At 32.1% G+C, this 19,051-nt stretch overlaps 1 protein-coding gene across 4 annotated transcripts in view; it reads left to right on the top strand.

The window, feature by feature from the left end:
- The window catches only part of Pcdh9 (protocadherin 9), an 838,624-nt gene that overhangs the window by 297,630 nt on the left and 521,943 nt on the right, over window positions 1–19,051 (top strand). For 2 of the 4 annotated variants that reach the window (XM_035453406.1, XM_035453404.1), the window contains exon 2: window positions 13,313–13,414. The exons of the other annotated variants lie outside the window; for them this stretch is intronic. In XM_035453406.1, the coding sequence (XP_035309297.1) occupies window positions 13,313–13,414 (102 nt within the window). The remainder of the gene's footprint in view (window positions 1–13,312; window positions 13,415–19,051) is intronic. 4 annotated transcript variants of the gene reach the window in all.

The raw sequence follows: 19,051 nt of genomic DNA, 5'->3' as shown, positions 1-19,051 counted from the left end.
TTTAACTCAGAGATCAGTACCTTGCCAATCCTTTGCTAAAGAAGCTCCTTCATGCAATTTATAGGAAAAATATAGATACACACAGCCAGACATTCCACAGAGAATGTAAGACCTTGTTTCATTAAGGTCATAATGGGCTGTCTCCATCTACTTGTATTTTTGAAGTGAGAAAATTAGGGAAAAACATGAAAATTGTGATTATCAAAACACATTAAATAACATGTCTTAGTAATGTCTGATCTGAAGATCTGTACCCTTTGCCTTTTTTTTTTTTTTTAACCTTTCAAGACCAAGCCAAGTGTACTGATGACAGGAACACCACTCAGTAGTAGTGCAGAATCATCAGGCTCTGGGTTCTATAAGTGTTAGCAAGGGAAAAAGATCCAAGGATGCTTATTATTTATAAAGGAATTTAACTAATACAATGTATGTAATTATAAAGTTGTTTATATAGGCAAATGAATTGTTTCTGTGCTATGTTATCAGGAAAATATTTATGATACATTTTAACCTTTTAGAGGGTAGATTCTGTCTTATGTATACCCTATCTCTATAGTATTTTACACTATTTGTAACGTCTGTTCATAATCTATTTTTCCCTGATTCACAATGAGTAACTATGGGGAAATACAAATAGCATGCCAACACATTTATTTCACCAAAGCCCTCTTGAGATAATGTCTGAATTTTCATCAAGACTGTAGTGATTAGTGTTTCTGATTATGGTAATCAAATAACTCATTAGTGATTGCATTTCAGAGATGATTTAAAATATAAAATGTTTCTAGAATATGGTGAGTCATTTGTCTTCTGCTCTTCAAGACTGAAAAAACTGAAAGAACAATTTTGGATCTTAAAATTATGCATTGATAAAAATATATACAACACAACTGTGCCCCACTTTTATAGGCCCATGTTCTCAAAATCTTAGTTTCATGGCAGTCTTTTAAAGAATAGGCTTATTTATATATGGTACATAAACTGAGCAAAAGTTGTAGCCTTGTCTAACTTGACATCAACATAAACCATCAAGTGAGGGGGGAAGCTTTCAACAAGTGAAGAGGATGTTTTATTCGTCAATACACAATATGGGAATTTGACAAGCAAAGTAAGAGAATGTAGGTGCTGGCTTCACTCTTAACCAAAATTTCATTTACTAGTAGTTTCAGTTTAATGAGCAGCAGAAAATAAAGCTTTGCTATATTTCATGTCTACTTTGTACAGCTTGTTTAAAAGTTTGTAAATATTTGCTGAGTGTGCCCTTCATTAGGTGTTTGTGCATACTAGGATTTTTCTTCCTTGGGCAAATTTCTCTTGTTGTGTTTAGATATTTATTTTAATAAGACAGTGAACAAATTTGTATACTTTACCATGCTTTACAGACCTCCCCAGGGAATAAGATTGGCAAATATTCTCTCTATTGTGAGAAGATATGTACAAGGTCAATAAGCTTAAAAGCAAAAAATACAAATTAGGAAACGTTATTGAAGTATTGCATATGATCAACCTCCAATAAAAAGAGTGCAAATTATAAGGACTAATTTATATATACCATCTTTATTGTCACAGTAGCCTCATTTAAAGTTGAGATTATAGGGTATGATTGGTCTTTTGTACATCATAGATTCTGGGCAGAGGACATTTTGAATTGAATTTTCAACATTAGACTAGCAAGTTAAGCAGCGACTTTATTACAATTTTATGAAAGTTCATAATAGAGAAATTTATCTTCTCTTACATTTAATGGGCATCAGAACTGAATTAGCTTGAGGCCAAAGTTCAATATGTTTGCAATCTTTTGTTATTAGCCCATTCCCTGATTAGTAAAGCTGCTTTTACAATACAAACCAGTATTTTAAAACATAAGACTGAGAATCTTGAAAGTCTATAGCATGAGATAAGCTAGTATATCAAATGTTGAAGACATTTGAAGAAAAAGAACTTTCTATATATAATCCTTATTTGCAAGTACAGATTTCAAGTCCATATTCCATGTATTAACTGAGTGTCAGTGCCATGGATGGAAAAGAAAATACCACTTCTTAGATGTTCAAACAGTGCAGACCTGAAAGACAGGGACAGAGAAACTCAGAGCCAATTAGTCCAGTGTCAAGTACATAGTCATGTTTACTGTAATGAGCCTTCCTTCTTTTGGAATGAGTCCCAAAGGAAACCACGCATTACTCAGCTGCTTTCTTCTCTTTTTTTCTCCACAAAACTACACACAAAAACATCTCCCACTGCTTCTGGTCTAATAACTGAAAAAATGACACGTGTGTGTGCGCGCACACACACACACACACACACACACACACACACACACACACACACACATATATATATATATATATATATATATATATAAAATAATATATATATATATATATTTCCCACTACACATCGACAATTTATTTGTAGGCAGTCCCCACATAAAGGAGAATCCAGGTTCTCCTAAATTTTACATTGGGACACAAAAGAAGAACAAAACACATCTGAGCTCACACACGATCACTTTCTATGCCTATACATGATCACTTTTCACACCTAAGCAAGTCTTGTATAAGCAGGCATGCTGGAAGATTCAGGGCATTTGTGTGTTTTTTGAGATGATTAGGAGGCAAAAGGCATGGGTGTTAGGTTTATGAGATAATGTGTTCCACAGGACCCTGGAGATCTTTGCATCTGTGCAGAGTATTAGAGTTAAACAGCTAATCATGAAGATAAGAAAACAACACAAATTAGTGTTGATAATTTCATTCTCTGTTCACATCAAGTCTCTTGCTAATGACATGATAAAGAAACATATTGTCTAAAGGGTCTAGTAGAATCATCGCTTTCATTGGTGAGGAGTCAAAAAAAAAAAAAAAAAAAAAACCACTCAATTTGTTCACAACCTAAGCATTTGAAGGTGACAAACAGATTTTCTAAAGAGTTCCGAATTATAATAGGGGGCTATTATATGATCACAAAGATCAATTCTTAAAAGGCATTGCTTATTAAGACAAATACTGTGTGTCCTTCTATCTGTGTGTCTGGAAGTGTACACTAGTATTGTTCATAAGTTACAAATTGTCATCATATCTGTAATCTTAAATGAAATATTTGGAAGAATATTCTTTCAATATATGATATAATTTTGAAATAGTAACCACACTTCATGTTGCAAAAAATTATCATGAAATTAAATATTAAACTTTTTGTTAAAATATATATTTATTTTAGTTTTATTATAAGACATCACTATGATATTCTACAACAAGGTTCCATTGTCTGTATTCTTCTAAATAATTTCATCTTAGAAAAACAGAAAATGTAACAAGACTAGTGTCTACTCTGATTGATTTCAGATTTTAATATTCCACCTTATTATAAACTCTCCTATATGACATTTGATTATTCTGCAGAATACATTTGAGAGATATGGGGAGCTGATTTCAATGGTCTCATACAGTGTGTGCTAACTCCTGAGGATATTAATTACTTACTTGTTTTAACTTTTCATAAGTTATTTAAAAATATTAGTATGGATAATGGAGTTGGTGGATCTGAATTTTTGTATGATCAGGATGATCTTCATGAAAGATTCAGAGTTTTGTGATGCTTTGTAAGAATATCAATGCACTATTTATTCTCTTTTATAACTAATATGGTCTTTTGACCTATATGCATATATCTATGTATATACGTAAACACTTTCATATTTTGATTCAATATATGTCTGCACTCATTGGCATAGTGTCCTTCAATCCTTCACCTAGGTACAATTCATGACAACAGATCAGAGAAACATTAATGTGTAAGTCTTCAGATGTTTACAAATCTATGTCATTATTAGTAAAAGATAAAAAGTAAAATACTTTCACTGAAATAATATTAGTTTGGAGATGGAAGACAAAAAGAAAATAAGTATTTCCAAAGATGAAGCCTATTAGCAGTGACTACACCAGGTGGCATTTCTTATTGGTTAAAATATATTCATTGAAGATTTTTGCCCAACTTTATTAGAAAAATACTTTGAAGAACTTGAAAGTGAGCATGTTTCTCATGTACCTTTGTTTTGTTCCTTAAAGTACAAGAAATTTAATTTTAAATCTTCATCTGAAAAATATGAGGAGGTCTCTGCACTCTAGGGGGCACCTGGTAGTGGATTAGTATTTTTCCCTGGTGTAAGAAGTGATTTTGAGAGCCCATCCCAAGTGAAGAGATGTACTCTTGGCCTGGACACATGGCAAGGACCTAGGCCAGGCCCAGGATGATGTGGTGGACTTTGGGGAGCCCCTGTTGAGGACCCTACCCTGCCTGAAGAGTTGAGGGTGGATGGGGTGGGGGTGGTAGGTCAGGGTTTGGGGATGTGTGGTGGGAGTGAGGGGAGGGAGAAGGAGAAGGGATTGACATGTGAAACAAGCTTGTTCCTATTTTGAACTAATAAAAAAAATCAAAAGAAAATACTACAGCTTGTGAGACAATCAGTCTTACACAAACTAGACTTACAGAAAATTTCCCATCTAGAAGCACTGTAGTTACTTAGTTTGGAACTATTCCCTTTTACCCATTTCAAATGATATTTCAAGTACCAGTGAGGTACCAATTAGTTTTCTGTAAATAAAGAGGAAGTAGAGTTTATATATCAGTCTTTGATATATATATATACATATATGTATATATATATATATTGGGTGTGTGAATAACCTGTGGTTGGAGCTGGGTGTAGAGTCACAGGTACCAGCAGATAACTAATGTCACATGCCAGAGCATTCTAGAACATCAATTTTAATTGAAAGCATTATATAAAGATATGTACTTTTATTCATATTTAGATATTGCACAATTTAGATAAATGCATTTAAGATTAGAATGTGAACTGTTAATCTTAGGACAGTTATTTTGAAATCACATATTAACAGTAGAGTCTAGTTGACATTTGTGTATGAGAATAATAAAATTAACCCCTCCTTGTCTCCTCTTGAGATATATAAATACAAGCTTAGTTTTATGTCTCAGGGTCACTTTCAAAAACTTTTCTTTCTGAAAAGTAGCCTTGAAAAAAACAACACAAAAGCCTTGAAAGACAATATTCAAATAGCTGGCATAGTCTTGAATTTTTAAATCTCCATATAGCACTTTGGAATTGAGCCTCTAAAATTATTATTTGATTTCTTTGGATCATGGTTTACTTGCAGACTGTGGTTTCTGATGCCTGGCATGCAGATAGACAAAACTAATATTATTTTGAAATGTTTATTTTTGGGAATAGTTTTTGAATTATAATGACATAGTCATTTCAGGTTTTGAATTTTTTTCTCATTATCACAACATTTATAAACAGACTTATAAATCTGTGAGAATAGATTTTTCAGAAATATTTAACTTTAGAATTTCCAATAGATAATACATATACTAAAGCCATAGCATATGGTTTATTTCCAACACTATTTTTTTGTGAATTTCTTTTTTCTTGGTGAATTTCATACTTATGTAATATATTATTTAAATGTATATATGAAATATTTCATAAAATATAGCTAATCTAATATTAATTAAGCCAATTTTGTACACTAAAACCATCTTAATAAAATATACATAATCACATTAAACAGTTTTTCATAAATTTGATCATGTGTTTTTGTGTGTCTATCTTCATCATCAATGATATCATATATAATCCCTCTACAGAAGCATAGTTAGTTTAAGAAAATTTTGTCACTACATACTTTCTGAAGTTTCTATTGGTGTCATATATGCAGTAAGATGCTACTCTACTTCATAGAACATTTATAAACAAGTGCTGTGTGCTAATATGTTAATTTTATCCTCTAGTATTTGACACCATTTCAGAACTGTCTCAACATTTTTATCTATAAATCATGCATAACTTCTTTGTTTTTATGAATTAATTAATTAATGACAATTAAATGAGGTAGTGAAAATAATCAACAACATTGATTAGGTTTTTATCCCCTCTGAACTCTTTCTATTCCATTCAGCCACATATCAGAAAATTTAGTCATAAATTGTAAGTGATGTGCTTTCAAGTAGACCTTTTCTAATATGTTTGGACTATCTAGACGTGTTGCATTCCATCTATGATTCCCGTATTTGGGATATTTCAATTTTAGATGTAAGAGTATAAATTCAACCTTGAATATCTGTACAAATCTCAAGCACTTTATAGCAATAAATCATAAAATGAGCTTTAGTCATCTGTAAACATTTCCTTAATTATGATATAGATTGATTTTGGTACTGAAAATGTATGCTATTCCTTCTTTGGAATATGTTTGTCCAGATTTTTTTCTTTTTAAGTACCGAGGACATGTGCATTGTTTACTGCCATTTATTTAAAATGGATAATTAAGTTGCAATATAAAAACCACATGGCATTAACAGAACTCTGTTGAAGCAATATAAGATGTAATCCTTTTGTCATTCAAAACCATCCACTGCGTTCTGCAAGGTAAAGTAATTATGCAAGGTTTAAGAGGAACGAATGAATAAACTGTAAATTATAAAACATTACTGTTTGAATATAAATATATTTTCTGAGGAAATTATATTCCAATGTACATTTGTAGCAATTGCATCAAAAGAACTGTATACAGCTGCAACATGGGCTCTATGAACTTTTTACAGAATATGTCATAACCCTCACTGAAGCAGCAATGATTTGCAGTCCTCATGCAGGTTGTTTTGCACTATTCTATGATGATTAATGACCTGAAATTACATGTGGCCTCATCTTTATTAACTAATAAAGTCTATAGATAATTTCTAATGAAGGAATTTACAGCTGTATGAGGGAAGTATATGCTCTTTATTTATTTAGCAAAACTGTATTCACTTCCCAAAGCTGAACATTGCACAGCCCATGGCTTCTATAAACTTTTTCTTACTTACTGCTCAAGGTCATGGCATATGCAATGAGCACTTACTCTACACTGAGAAGGATTCCCGTATGTAATGTGGAATAGAGTGCTATTTCTTACAGCCTAACACAATCATCTCAAAAACCTGGGAAATTTCTTGTTTGGGGCTTCATCTATTGGTAGCTCTAGATCTGTGTGCTATACAACTATTTTTGCATATGTCAATTGTCCTTTAAGAAAAGCTGTCAAATTCAATGAGGAAATCAACAAAACTTAAATTCCCAGCAAATGGACAAAGGCTGGAGTTGCTTAATCGTCATCTTTATGACAAAAGGTTACTTTGTAATGCCGTGCAAGTAATAACACATTGAAAGAAAGTTATTTGGGCCTATGGTACTTGGTGTGTTTGCATTTTATCAATTGTTAGAATTGTATGAAAAATTTCAGACAGCTTCTGATGGAGACCATTACATTTGGAATAGCTATAAAAGGAGACTTTAACCAAAGAAAGAGAATGTGTCATCATGCTCTCCCATTTAAACCATTTACTGAATACCTTAAGATTTTAATTTCACATTTCTATGTTTTCCTCAATAGTTGCATTAAGGTATTTTCCCTGTATATATTGTCTCCTTTCCCCCCAACTCTTTTGAAACACATCACTCCACCAGTTGTGTTATTATGTTTTAAATTTAAGACAATCTTATACAAATGTTTTAAAAGTAACCTGCATGTGGGAGCCAAGTGCACAATCAAAAAAATGTGCTTTGTGCATTGATCTCACTAGATTGCAAGGAACTATATTTGAGGAAAACCCATTAGCCTGTTTAATGGTTTTTGTGGCAACACCCCACAAAGTTAGTCCTTGTATTCTTATTGAGTTCTGTAAACCAAAGCATGTGAAAGGAAGCCTCTAAATGTTAACAGGACAATACAGACCACCTCCGTCAGCATAATCTCTTCAAACCTGTTAAAAATGGCTTACAGTGGCTGGAGAGACAGCTCAGAGGTTAAGGATACTGGCTGCTCTTCCAGGAGTCCTGAGTTCAATTCCAAGCAAACACATGGTGACTCATAACCATCTGTAGTGAGATCTGGTGCCCTCTTCTGGCCTGCAGGAACACATGCAGCCTGAATACTGTACACATAATAAATAAATAAATAAATAAATAAATAAATAAATAAATAAATAAATAAATGCCTTACAGAACAAAGCAGAAATGAAGTACTTCATGGGGGAAATTGAAGAGTTGCCTTTGAAGAATCAGAAAGGGGAAAAGAGTGTTTTAAGCAAAAAGAAGGAGGAGGAGAAAAAGGAGGAGGAAAGAAACAGAGAGAAAGCAAGAGAGAGACAGAGAGAGAAGAAGAAGAAGAAGAAGAAGAAGAAGAAGAAGAAGAAGAAGAAGAAGAAGAAGAAGAAGAAGAAGAAGAAGAAGAAGAAGAAGAAGAAGGAAAATTGGAAGGCTGGAATGGAATGTTGAAGATAATTTGCATGGAAAAATGAAGAGTATTATTAAGGAGCTTTTTTCCTTGAAATCACCTATCTTCCACAGGAGAAACTTGTCTCTGTTTGAATTAAAATGAGGAAAAATTACATTTAAAAAAACAGGGAAAGAACTTTAAGGTGAAGCAACAGTACGTGGTTTGACTTGCTTCAAAATTAGTTATTGAAAAGGAGATGGTTAAGGAAATTTTTCTTTCAAATAAATGAAGACTGCTACAGAAAATCAAAACCAATCCAAATGCAGAATTGCAGATCCCAGTCCCAAACGATGCATCTGCAAAATACTCCTACACCTAAGGCTCAAAGAACAGTGTGGAAGACTGAGCAGAAAGGTTTTAAGAGACAGAGGATTTAGGAGTTTGCTGTAAAAGCATGTCTCCTAGTAGCACCAGAAGAGACACCCATAAAGTCTTATCAACCTGAGTGCCAAAACATGAGCTAAACATGATGACACCAGTGAATATACCACAGTGGGTAGGGAAAAGACCATAAGGCCTCAATCCTACAAAGGAACTACAAGCAACCAAGGAAAGGTGAGAATGAGATAAATCGATGTGTCAAGGGAAGAACACACAAATTAGTTATCAAATACATGACCAACTCTGAAATCATAAATAAAAGTAATAATCTATAGATTGAACAGATTGTATTTATGAATTCATGGGTATATAATTATACACCTAATCTATAGGTAGATTTCTAAGATAAATATTGTGGTTTTGGATAAAATTAAAATTTTCCATTTGCTTCTAAAATAAAAAGAAAAGATTAAAGAGAGAAAGCCTTTGTATGCATAACTCCAACTAAATAAAAATGTGCACTACACACAAGACAATACTTCTGAAGACACACACTTTGGTTGATGGCTGAAGTTGGCTACTATGAATAGTACACTAAGAAAATACTCTCTGAAGAAATACAGGATCCTCATTCCCTCTGATACTTTCCATCTTAAAACCAAAACAAATAATGGTTCTTGAAAAGGGCAATAGAAGAGTGCAGAGACCATAGGTGGTAGTGTCTTACACGACCTCAGAGAAATAGTGTTCTCTACCTAGTTTAGTGAGGACTGAAAGTTGGCACATAAATACTAATGAAAAAATGGTGATGGTAATAAAGCAGTTTAGTGAAATTGAAGCGATAGGTCTGGTTCATGTGTTTAGTGCTCTATCTATCTATCTATCTATCTATCTATCTATCTATCTATCTATCTATCTATCTGATGAAGAGGAATTGGTGACACCAACACAGATAAAACTTAAAGTTGATTTGATTTTCATTTGTGCATGTCTATGTATGAGAACTTAACTTTTTGTTAACTTTTAGAAATGTATTCTATAACTTTCAAGAATGTATTGAGGCTTTCTATGACAGCAATCCTTGGTTTGTTAAAATGGGCACAAATGGAATATTCAGTGGGAGGTTTTAACAAATAAACTTGCTATTTGATGAAAATATAGTGTAAAAATGCAAAGCTGGTGCCTCTGTAGAGATTATGAGGGATTTATAACAGTGCCATTGATTTTCATCAAACAATCTTGATTTTGTAAAAAGGTAAGAGGAGGGACAAAATAATAGAGTGTGCACACCTGCTGCCCTAGAGTGAAGTAGGGAAAGTAATGAACTCCCTTTTAGCAAACCAAGTGCCTCGTTCTTGTTTATGGTTATGTGACTTTTCATGAACCTTTTGTTGCTTTTCAACTATTGATTTTCTTTCTCTTGATATCATGACTATGAAGTGCATTTTAGGATTTGTATCAAAATTGAAAGAACTAAAGTAGCTCTTGTGTAGCAAGTTTGAGTAGGCTTTTCTATAGGTAGTGAATAGCCATTTTCTCAGGAAGTACAATGAGTGTTTTGGGAAAGCAAGTTTAATCCACATGCTAAAATACAGGCTATCAATCACAGGTAGTGGAAAATATTGAAGGCTTTGAAATCTAAAACAAATGTAGTTACAGTATAGTGATTTACATTTACTAAAATTGTTATTGAGCTCACATCATCTTGTTTGATTTTCATATGTAGCTTGTAAGAATAAATCTTATCTAAGAAATTCACATTAACCATAGTTTTTAATATAGTTAATTCATACTAAATTCTATAAATAGTAGAATATTTTGGTAGAAGAAACTTTCAGTATTTAAATAATTATGTTTCCTATTGAGGTAAGATCCATAATGATTAAATTATTTCTTCCCCAAAATTTTGTTGTCTTATATTTGACTATTTATATTTTATCTCTAAACACTCACTATTTACCATGTTTCTGCTTTTCCTCATTAATCTGGATTCCTATATCTAGAATTTCCAGAGTAAATTTCTGCCCTGACAATAGCAAATCAAAAACAAGTGAGGAATTAACTGTGGTTTGAAGTTTTCCTTTGAAGCTTTTACTACTTTACAAAAGTAGACTCTTCCATAATGACATACCAAAGAAGCTTATCCCTCCAGTCTTAACTGGAATTGGAGAATTCACCTGGGTGTAATTAGTATGTTGCAATAGAACTCCTTTTGTATGGGGTTTGTATTTCTTTAGGGTATGTAGTAAGATATAAAATTCATCCCCAACATTTTATTCAGTTCTGAGTAAAAAGTCTATCCTAGGCAATCATTTCTTATCGTAATCTCAGGTCTGTAAGTTGTCATTATTGATTCTACTGTTAAGGTGAATATACTTTTGTGTATCTTCAAATTAATTTTCAGATTCTTTATATTTGAACTACTACAACTTTTCATTAATTGACAAAATACATCTCTTCAAAGAGTTTACTCTGGTTTCTTATATCTTGACTACAAACTAACCAAGGCATTCTCAACAGCTCCTCTCTCAAGACTCTGCCCTTGAAGTCATAGATTTGATACAAACTAGAGTTATGTGAGTAGAGGAAACCTCAATTGAGGAATTGCCTTCATCAGATTGAGCAAGTCTGCAGGACATTTTCTTGATTAATGATTCACATGGTAAAGTCTAGCCAACTGAAGGTAGAGCCACCCATGTGCGACCTTACTAGAAGGTATAAAAAAACACGCTGAGAAAGCCATGGAGAGAAAGATATAAGCAGCATACTGCTATGCTTTCTACATTAGTTCCTGACTTTAAGTTCCTGACTTGAATTTCTGTTCTGGCTTCTCTGAGTAATGGACTATATAATTTGTAAGTCAAATTAATCATTTCCTTTTCAAGTTGGTTTGGGTCAATGTTTTACCATAGCAAGAGAAAACAAAAGTAAAAAAGTTCTAATCTTTTTCCTCATCAATTTCTGCATATACTGTGTTAGGTATGTTTACAAGTCATGATTGTTAGTGGCTACTTGGTATTATTTAAGAGCCTAAAGGCGATTACTAGTTATTATATGTTATATCTTTATGGACCTCTATGTCTTGAGATAGTATGCACATATGCACATAGTAAATGACTTTCTATTCACCGAATGAACAAACAAGCAGAACAAAATGGGTGAATGACATAATTCAATGATGTATCCTAAAATTTAATCTTAATTTAATCTCAGGAACTCCAATCTCTTTCTATAATTTAAAATCAACAAAGCATTTAAAAATAATTACACATGAGTTCTTAATTAACTTGTAGGAAGAAGAACTCTGTCATTAGTGGTTTGTAAAATTTTTCCAGATAAATCCAATAAATTGCCACAGTAAGAACAAGTAGTGAGCCACAGGGAAATGTTTCTTTGGGGGAAAAACTGCATAATGCATGAGATATTTAAAGTAGATTAATCAGCATGAATAGATATGCAGAAAGGCTAGGTACAGAAAATGTTAAAATATCTAGGATCATCACAGTTGAAAATAAATGTTTAAATGTGTGTTTAATTCTTCTTGTTTTATAAAACAAAGTAAGCTTTAGTTAAAAAAAATACCAAAGAAAATATCACAGTTAAGGTAGAAAATATCACAGTTAAGGATGAAGTTGTTCTGACATATTTAAGTGCAGTCAATGAATTAATATTGACACAGTGGCTTTTTAGGTATTACAAATAAAAGTTAGTTGAGTTTTCAAAAGAGGTTAAAATTGTCAATCACTATTTGTTTGAGTTACCAATTTAGAGTTCTCAGAGGAGCTGAGGTTTAAGCAAAGCTGAAATCAAGCCATTTATGTGTATGTATGTGCATATGTATACATATATATGTATCAACCATGAAATAAGTTTTACCATAGTAAAGGATTATGAGTAATTATGTTTAAAAGTTTTTCCAGATGCCATATAGCAACAAAAACAAATAAGATGATCGTCATCTGTAAAATGGATTGCCCACCATAAAATATATTCAAAGATAATAATTTTGATATACTAGAGAAACTGTAAAAAATTGAGTGGGAAATGAGTTAATGATAACTGTTATGGTGGTACAATGTTATCTTTGATTAAATTAAAAGCTTTAGAAATTATAATACTATGCTTAACAAATGGCCTAACAGCAAAAACCACAATGTTGATAGGTGTCCTTGTCCTAAGAAGAGATTAGAGAGGAACAAAGGAAAGAAGAGGAAATGAATGATATCTTCTTTTTAAATGAGCAACTCCTTTCAGAAACATGGGAAACAGCTATGTTAACTTATTTATAAAGAAAGGCTAACCGAAAACATAATATCTGAAGTTCTATAAAATTTTCAACATCTAAAAGCATTATTATAGGTGATTTGTTTTAAGAACAGTTTCTTCTTTGAATAGGAAAAGTAAACTAATGAGCAATATTTTAGCATGATAATTATTAATATTATGCCTTCCATTTTCTGTATAAAATATTTTGACACATTTTACTGTTTTACCATGGTAGATACTAATGCATGATATCTGTGAATGAGGAGCCTTGTTAGTTAAAAGTTCATTTTATCCTTAGGCTCATAGCAAACTGACTTTTCTCTCGATGGGCACTCTACATGTAGAGTAGTTTGTCACAATTATTTGGTAATCTCTTTCAGTGTAACTCACACAACAAAAGTGACAATATTCCTGTCACACATCAGAAATGCCCCAGCTCCACTGGTTTCCACATTCGAGAGAATGAAGAAAGTCATTCCGAGGTATGAATACATCTATAGAGACAGTTTTAGTTCTGAGACATTGTCATTTTCTCTAGATTTTAAATATACCATGTTGACTATTACAAATGTTTTTGTGTGCCTATTTTCTTTATATGGTCAGATTTTTTTTACTTGTGCTTTAATATAACTGAAAGACAATAAGATTAGAAAAATATGTTCATAGGTCATATATCCCTTTATAATAGTATCACTGTAAATCTAACATGTCCATAACGAAGAATAAAACTTTATTTTTAGCTATTTTTGGGAAAAACATGAGTTTCCTTCTTTTGGAGTTACATGATATTTAATGATTCATTTTTATTAATTGAGCTATTGAATATGCAGAACAATTCATTAAAAGTTGTATTTTTCATACAAATGTACAGAAGATAATCTTGCCTTAGATAATGCTATTTAAGTAATCCTAATTCACTTGAAATTTTCAAAACCAACACATCTGATTATCTCCTTGGTTTTCATAATCACTGTATGTTTTTAATAACCAGGAAAATACAATACCCCTTATTCATTAACAATAATAGCACAATATTTAATACAATGATGGAAATTTTCAATAATAAAGATATAATTTGGAAAAAACTGGCATATTCAAAATAGCATAAAAGTAAATATAACCCAAGTGCATTTCAAATATCTGATAAGTGCATCTTAAAATATTTAATATCTCTGTTTGGCTATTGACTATAGAAATATTGTTTCCTGAAGATCTTTTCTTCTTTTCGTGACCTTATGAGATGAAAATAATTTTACCCTCAGATGTTTTGTAAACACACAACTCATAAGAATTGTATTGGTCTCCTAAGCAAATAGTGAAAAATTATATACAGTTATGATATTGACTTGTATTATTAGTTCAATAAAGAAAGTACAGGGGAAGGCATTTAACTTTGCTATAATAGAAAGCATAGATGTAAAAAATTTTAAGAAGCCTTATCTCACATATATTCCTTTGACTATTGTATTCATGACTTATTACGATGTGAATAATTTTGAGCACCATCAGTTTAAGGTGCTTTCAACAGCTTCTATGTTACAAAATGTGGATGAAATCAACAGTTTATGCATTCATAGTTCATTCTCTGTGTCATGTGATACTTCTATCACTTTCTATGTAAAGTGAATTCTTCCACCATTTCTTCATAGCTATCATAAGCTTAGATTCCTTTTTCTTATGGGGCGGGGGTAACAACAATTGAACTCCATAGCCTTAAAAATTAGAAGACATGGATTTGTGTTAAAAAGGTATGTGTATCTGGTCTTAGTTGAAGGAGGAGACATGATTGTTATCAAAATACGTTGTTCAGAATTCTCAAAGTATTAATGATACATAAAAATATAGTGCATCATCTTCTACCTAAATTTGTATTTTATTCACAACTAAAGCTTAAGTCCTGATATTTCTTATAAAATGGAATATGAAGCAAAAAATATGTTATACTGAGAGTTGTAGGAAGATATCTGAGGGATAGCTGTTCATTGTAAATACGCATTACTCATGTATCAAGTAATAAATTGGTTAGTTTGAAAAATCAATTTCTGAAAAGTAATTTATCAAGTGCTTACCATTTTTTTTTGTTTTTCGAGATGGGGGCTTATCATTTTTATGTTTTAATAAGTAAAGTTGATTATAATTTGAAACATAATCTTCTAGAATGTAATTTTTATTTAAAGTGTATATAAAATGTAGTAAATATATGTATTTTTATTATTAATTTTTCTTCATTACACTAATAAGCTAAAATTGTTATGTTTTATATGCAGATATTTAACTCTATAGAACTAACTTGTTAATTTCATATTCTGGGTAATTAATGTTAATTAATCTGAATTATGTTATTACATCTATATTATCACACTTGATAGAAGGAAAAGCAAGACTGGTGAGACTTGTAGGATTCAAGAATCATGAAATTATCATCCTTAGCCAATTACTTCTTACCTAGAGATAATTATTGCTTACTTATAGGGAAATGCTAATATCAGCTATTGAGATATTTTGGTCCCAGACTCTAAGTATTTTGTATTCATTACATTAATTCTTCTAATCTGTCACTGAATATAAAACAAGCTATAATTGCATGCACCACTGGCTTAAAAATGCAGTCAATTAAACTCTGATAAATGCCTATTTGTAATTTTTGAATATAAATCTTCCAGGTATGTTAGAAAAAGGATGGTTTTCATTATTGCTGAAATACTGATTTTTTTTTTTTTTTGTTTCTGCCTACAACTCCATTCACTAGGAATGAAGGTTGCTTTCCCAAGACAATGTGGTTAGCTACTCAATTGAGTAAAACACAGCCATGATCCTATGGTGCTCAACACTAAAAAAGTTAATTCTGTTGAGGCAATGCTTAAATACATAAAATTCAAAGCAAAATCTTCATAGACTGTTTTCGTGTCATGGAAAAATATATTACAAAATCACTGCTAAGTAATTATAGAGTCATAACCTAGGGACAGAAGACATGGGTTAGCCTAACCCAGGTCAGGGTACTAGAAATTGATAGCATAAAAATTGCTTATGTCCTAGCATTTCTGATCTTTGAGTAATGTAATGATTCCACCATAAAAGTGCATAAAAGTGGTTTTCCAAGCAAATGTCAAAGAAAATCATTCATACTTGAAAATCTTTCTAAAATTAGAGTTCAAATAAGGTACAGAATTGAAACTGTCATATTAAAGCTTTCTTTTTCTTTTTACCATACCTTCTGTCACTGCATAGACAAAACACAGTAGTGGTAAAAATAGATGCACAGAAATGGAAAAGTATGCATTATTTTTATATCGTTTATGCCTATCACCTGACTATACATCTTTGATCTATAAATTTAGTTGTCTTTTTCCTTCTCTGATACATCATTCCCTTGAGCATAGGACACAAATGGATAGAGCTTTCAGATTGGTAGGAAAAGGGCTTATAGTTGCAGGTATTCATACACACACAAAAACAAGCCCCCACACATACATACAAATTCATATCAGCATGAATAGCTGTTCCCATGACTGTTCTAGATGCTTGAGCTAAGGTTTCTTACAAAATGGTCAATATATAAAATTCAGAATATCAGATTTTTTTTTCAGAAGATTTTTCTTGCAGGGATAAAAATCCAAATATCAATGTCAGATGGAAATCTTAGCTTTAAAACTTTGGGAGACTTGTGGAAGGGCTTATAAATAAGTGTGAGGTTTAGCTGCCAGACCTTGAAATGTGGCAGTTTTGCAAGTGTGAAATTCATAGGTGCAGATGGTTGATTAAGATATCCCAGGGTGGGCAACTGCAGCAAATCATCACAGCAAATGGAGAAAACATTTTGATAGGAGAAATATTTTTGACCTTCTATGTAAATTTATAACACACATTTTAGTGGATTCACAAATCAATGAGAATTATCAACAGTTTTGAGAAGTTACCAATTTTATAAACTATTGTGATAAAAAAATTTTAATAGAGTAAAAAGGTGTCACATGAGAAAGAGGAGCATGCTGGAAGAAAAAGTAAATACATTAAACCACTACTAGTACTATATTTCACATATTGTAGATTAATAACTTTTAGAAGTAGTATGCAAATTAATAGTCTTTCATTATTTAAAATAAGCCATGCATGTACATTGTACCTATGTCACCAACCAAAGTTACAGAGCAGAAGTCAATGCTTACAACGCAGTTCAGAACTTTGTAAGAGAGCTACTGTAAGAAAAGAAAATGCTATCAACTGATGCTTTCAAATGCTAATAAAAGGAAAGTTAAACACTAGAACATTGTTCACATATATTCTCTGAATTTGCTTGGACTTACTGATTATTTTGTGACAATATACATGTACTACATTGTAATGATAACTCATTCTGCCAGCTGCCTGAGTTCTGCCACAACATTAGGGCCCCGAAATAACACACAGAGTCTTACATTGGTTACAATGCTGCTGGCCCATTACTAGGATTTCTTATTTGCTAGCTCTGTCTTAGGTATCAACCATAACCATTAATCCATATATTTTATAAAGAATTATCAAGGACGCCAGTGTCATGTGTCCCATCTTCCCCTGGAACACATGGTGACTACATTTCCCAGAATCCTCCTTCTCTCCTTGTCCTGCCTATCTTGCTTCCCTATTGGCCCACATTGTTTTATTCATTAACCAATAACAGAGACATATACACAGAAGGATTTCCCCCACCATCGTCTCTTTTCTGTCTAAATAAAAGGGATTTTAACTTTAACATAGTAAAATATATAACAAAATAGTTATCAAGTAAGAACTATAGTTATAATATTTAGTCCATTAACATTTAGCAAGTTTTAAAGAAAATATTCTATCATCTATCTTATCTTAATGAGTCAAAGTCTTATATGTAACTTATCTTTTATACTAACTAAAGAAAAGTATAACTGTAACTATCTGTCTTCAACTCCATCAAAGATCACAGAAGGATAATATATGAATTCTAGATCTCACAGAGACATCTCACGCATGGACAGTCACCTGAAGTTCCTCTGTAAAGCTGGAGCATCCATCTTCAGCCCTTAGGCCACAGAGAGTCTGGCAGACTTCTCAGTGAAGCAGGAAATTTTAAACTCTCTGCCTGCATTGGGAGTTTATCAGTCATTTTTCTCTGTGTCCTATAGATTGTCCAGCAGACACTTCTATGAAGCAGGAACCCTTTAGGACTGTCCATTTTGTTTTGTAAGTTTAGAAGTCACTTTCCTGTGGGTCCTGCATGTCCAGTTTATCAAACAGTCCAGGCAAGAGCAGTTCCTTGACCAAATGGCTAATTTTGCCATGTTGAAGGCAAACACCATATTGAGTCCCTTCAATGCCCATCCTCCTTTCTGATGTAATTGTTGTGCCAGGATCAGTTGTGTCTCACTGTCAGGAAAAACTCTAAACCCTTTAAATGCCATATATTCTGCAGGTTTTTGAAAGATCTGAAGAATATCTATCCATCTCAAATGCATCTCTGTATATCTAGAAAATCTAACTAACCTAACTATAATTTTTGACTATTATACCTGACTATATATAATCCGCATTTAATTATTCATTGTATTTTAAAAGATCTGTATAAATACAATATCTAAAAAAGAGGAGAAATTTACAGATAAAAAATAGTCTTAAATTTGTATCAATAAATGAAAATACATACCAATGTAAATATTCATTTCTAAATCCTATTCCCCTTTGCAATGTCTTACTATATAGGGCTTAACATGGCCACATCTTCTTTCTGGTGTTGGTACACTGATATAAGTATTATGTATAGATTTTCCTTCTTATATTTCTTATCCACAGAAATGATGTTGAATTATTTCTTTAGGGGAGGCAGAACAAATATCCATTTTCTCCTTTCTTTTCTTTTTTTCCTGTAATTACATTTTAACAAAAGATGATTCACAAAGTATTACTTTTTGTTCTTTTGTCCCATCCTTTCTTCTTCACTTTTGATTATTTTGGAAATAATACTAGATAAAATAGATTATAAATATAACACAATATGCCAGCAGACATAGTTTTTTATATATTAGATGTTATGGTTTAAGGAGGTATGTTACAATGTAAGCAGCATTGCAAGGGTAGATGTTAAAGATGCATGATAGAATCAACACAGA

Source organism: Cricetulus griseus, assembly GCF_003668045.3.
Source record: "Cricetulus griseus strain 17A/GY chromosome 1 unlocalized genomic scaffold, alternate assembly CriGri-PICRH-1.0 chr1_1, whole genome shotgun sequence".
NCBI lineage: Eukaryota > Metazoa > Chordata > Mammalia > Rodentia > Cricetidae > Cricetulus > Cricetulus griseus.
Note: the sequence above shows the minus strand (reverse complement) of the source record. Positions and strands in the feature narration are given on the sequence as shown.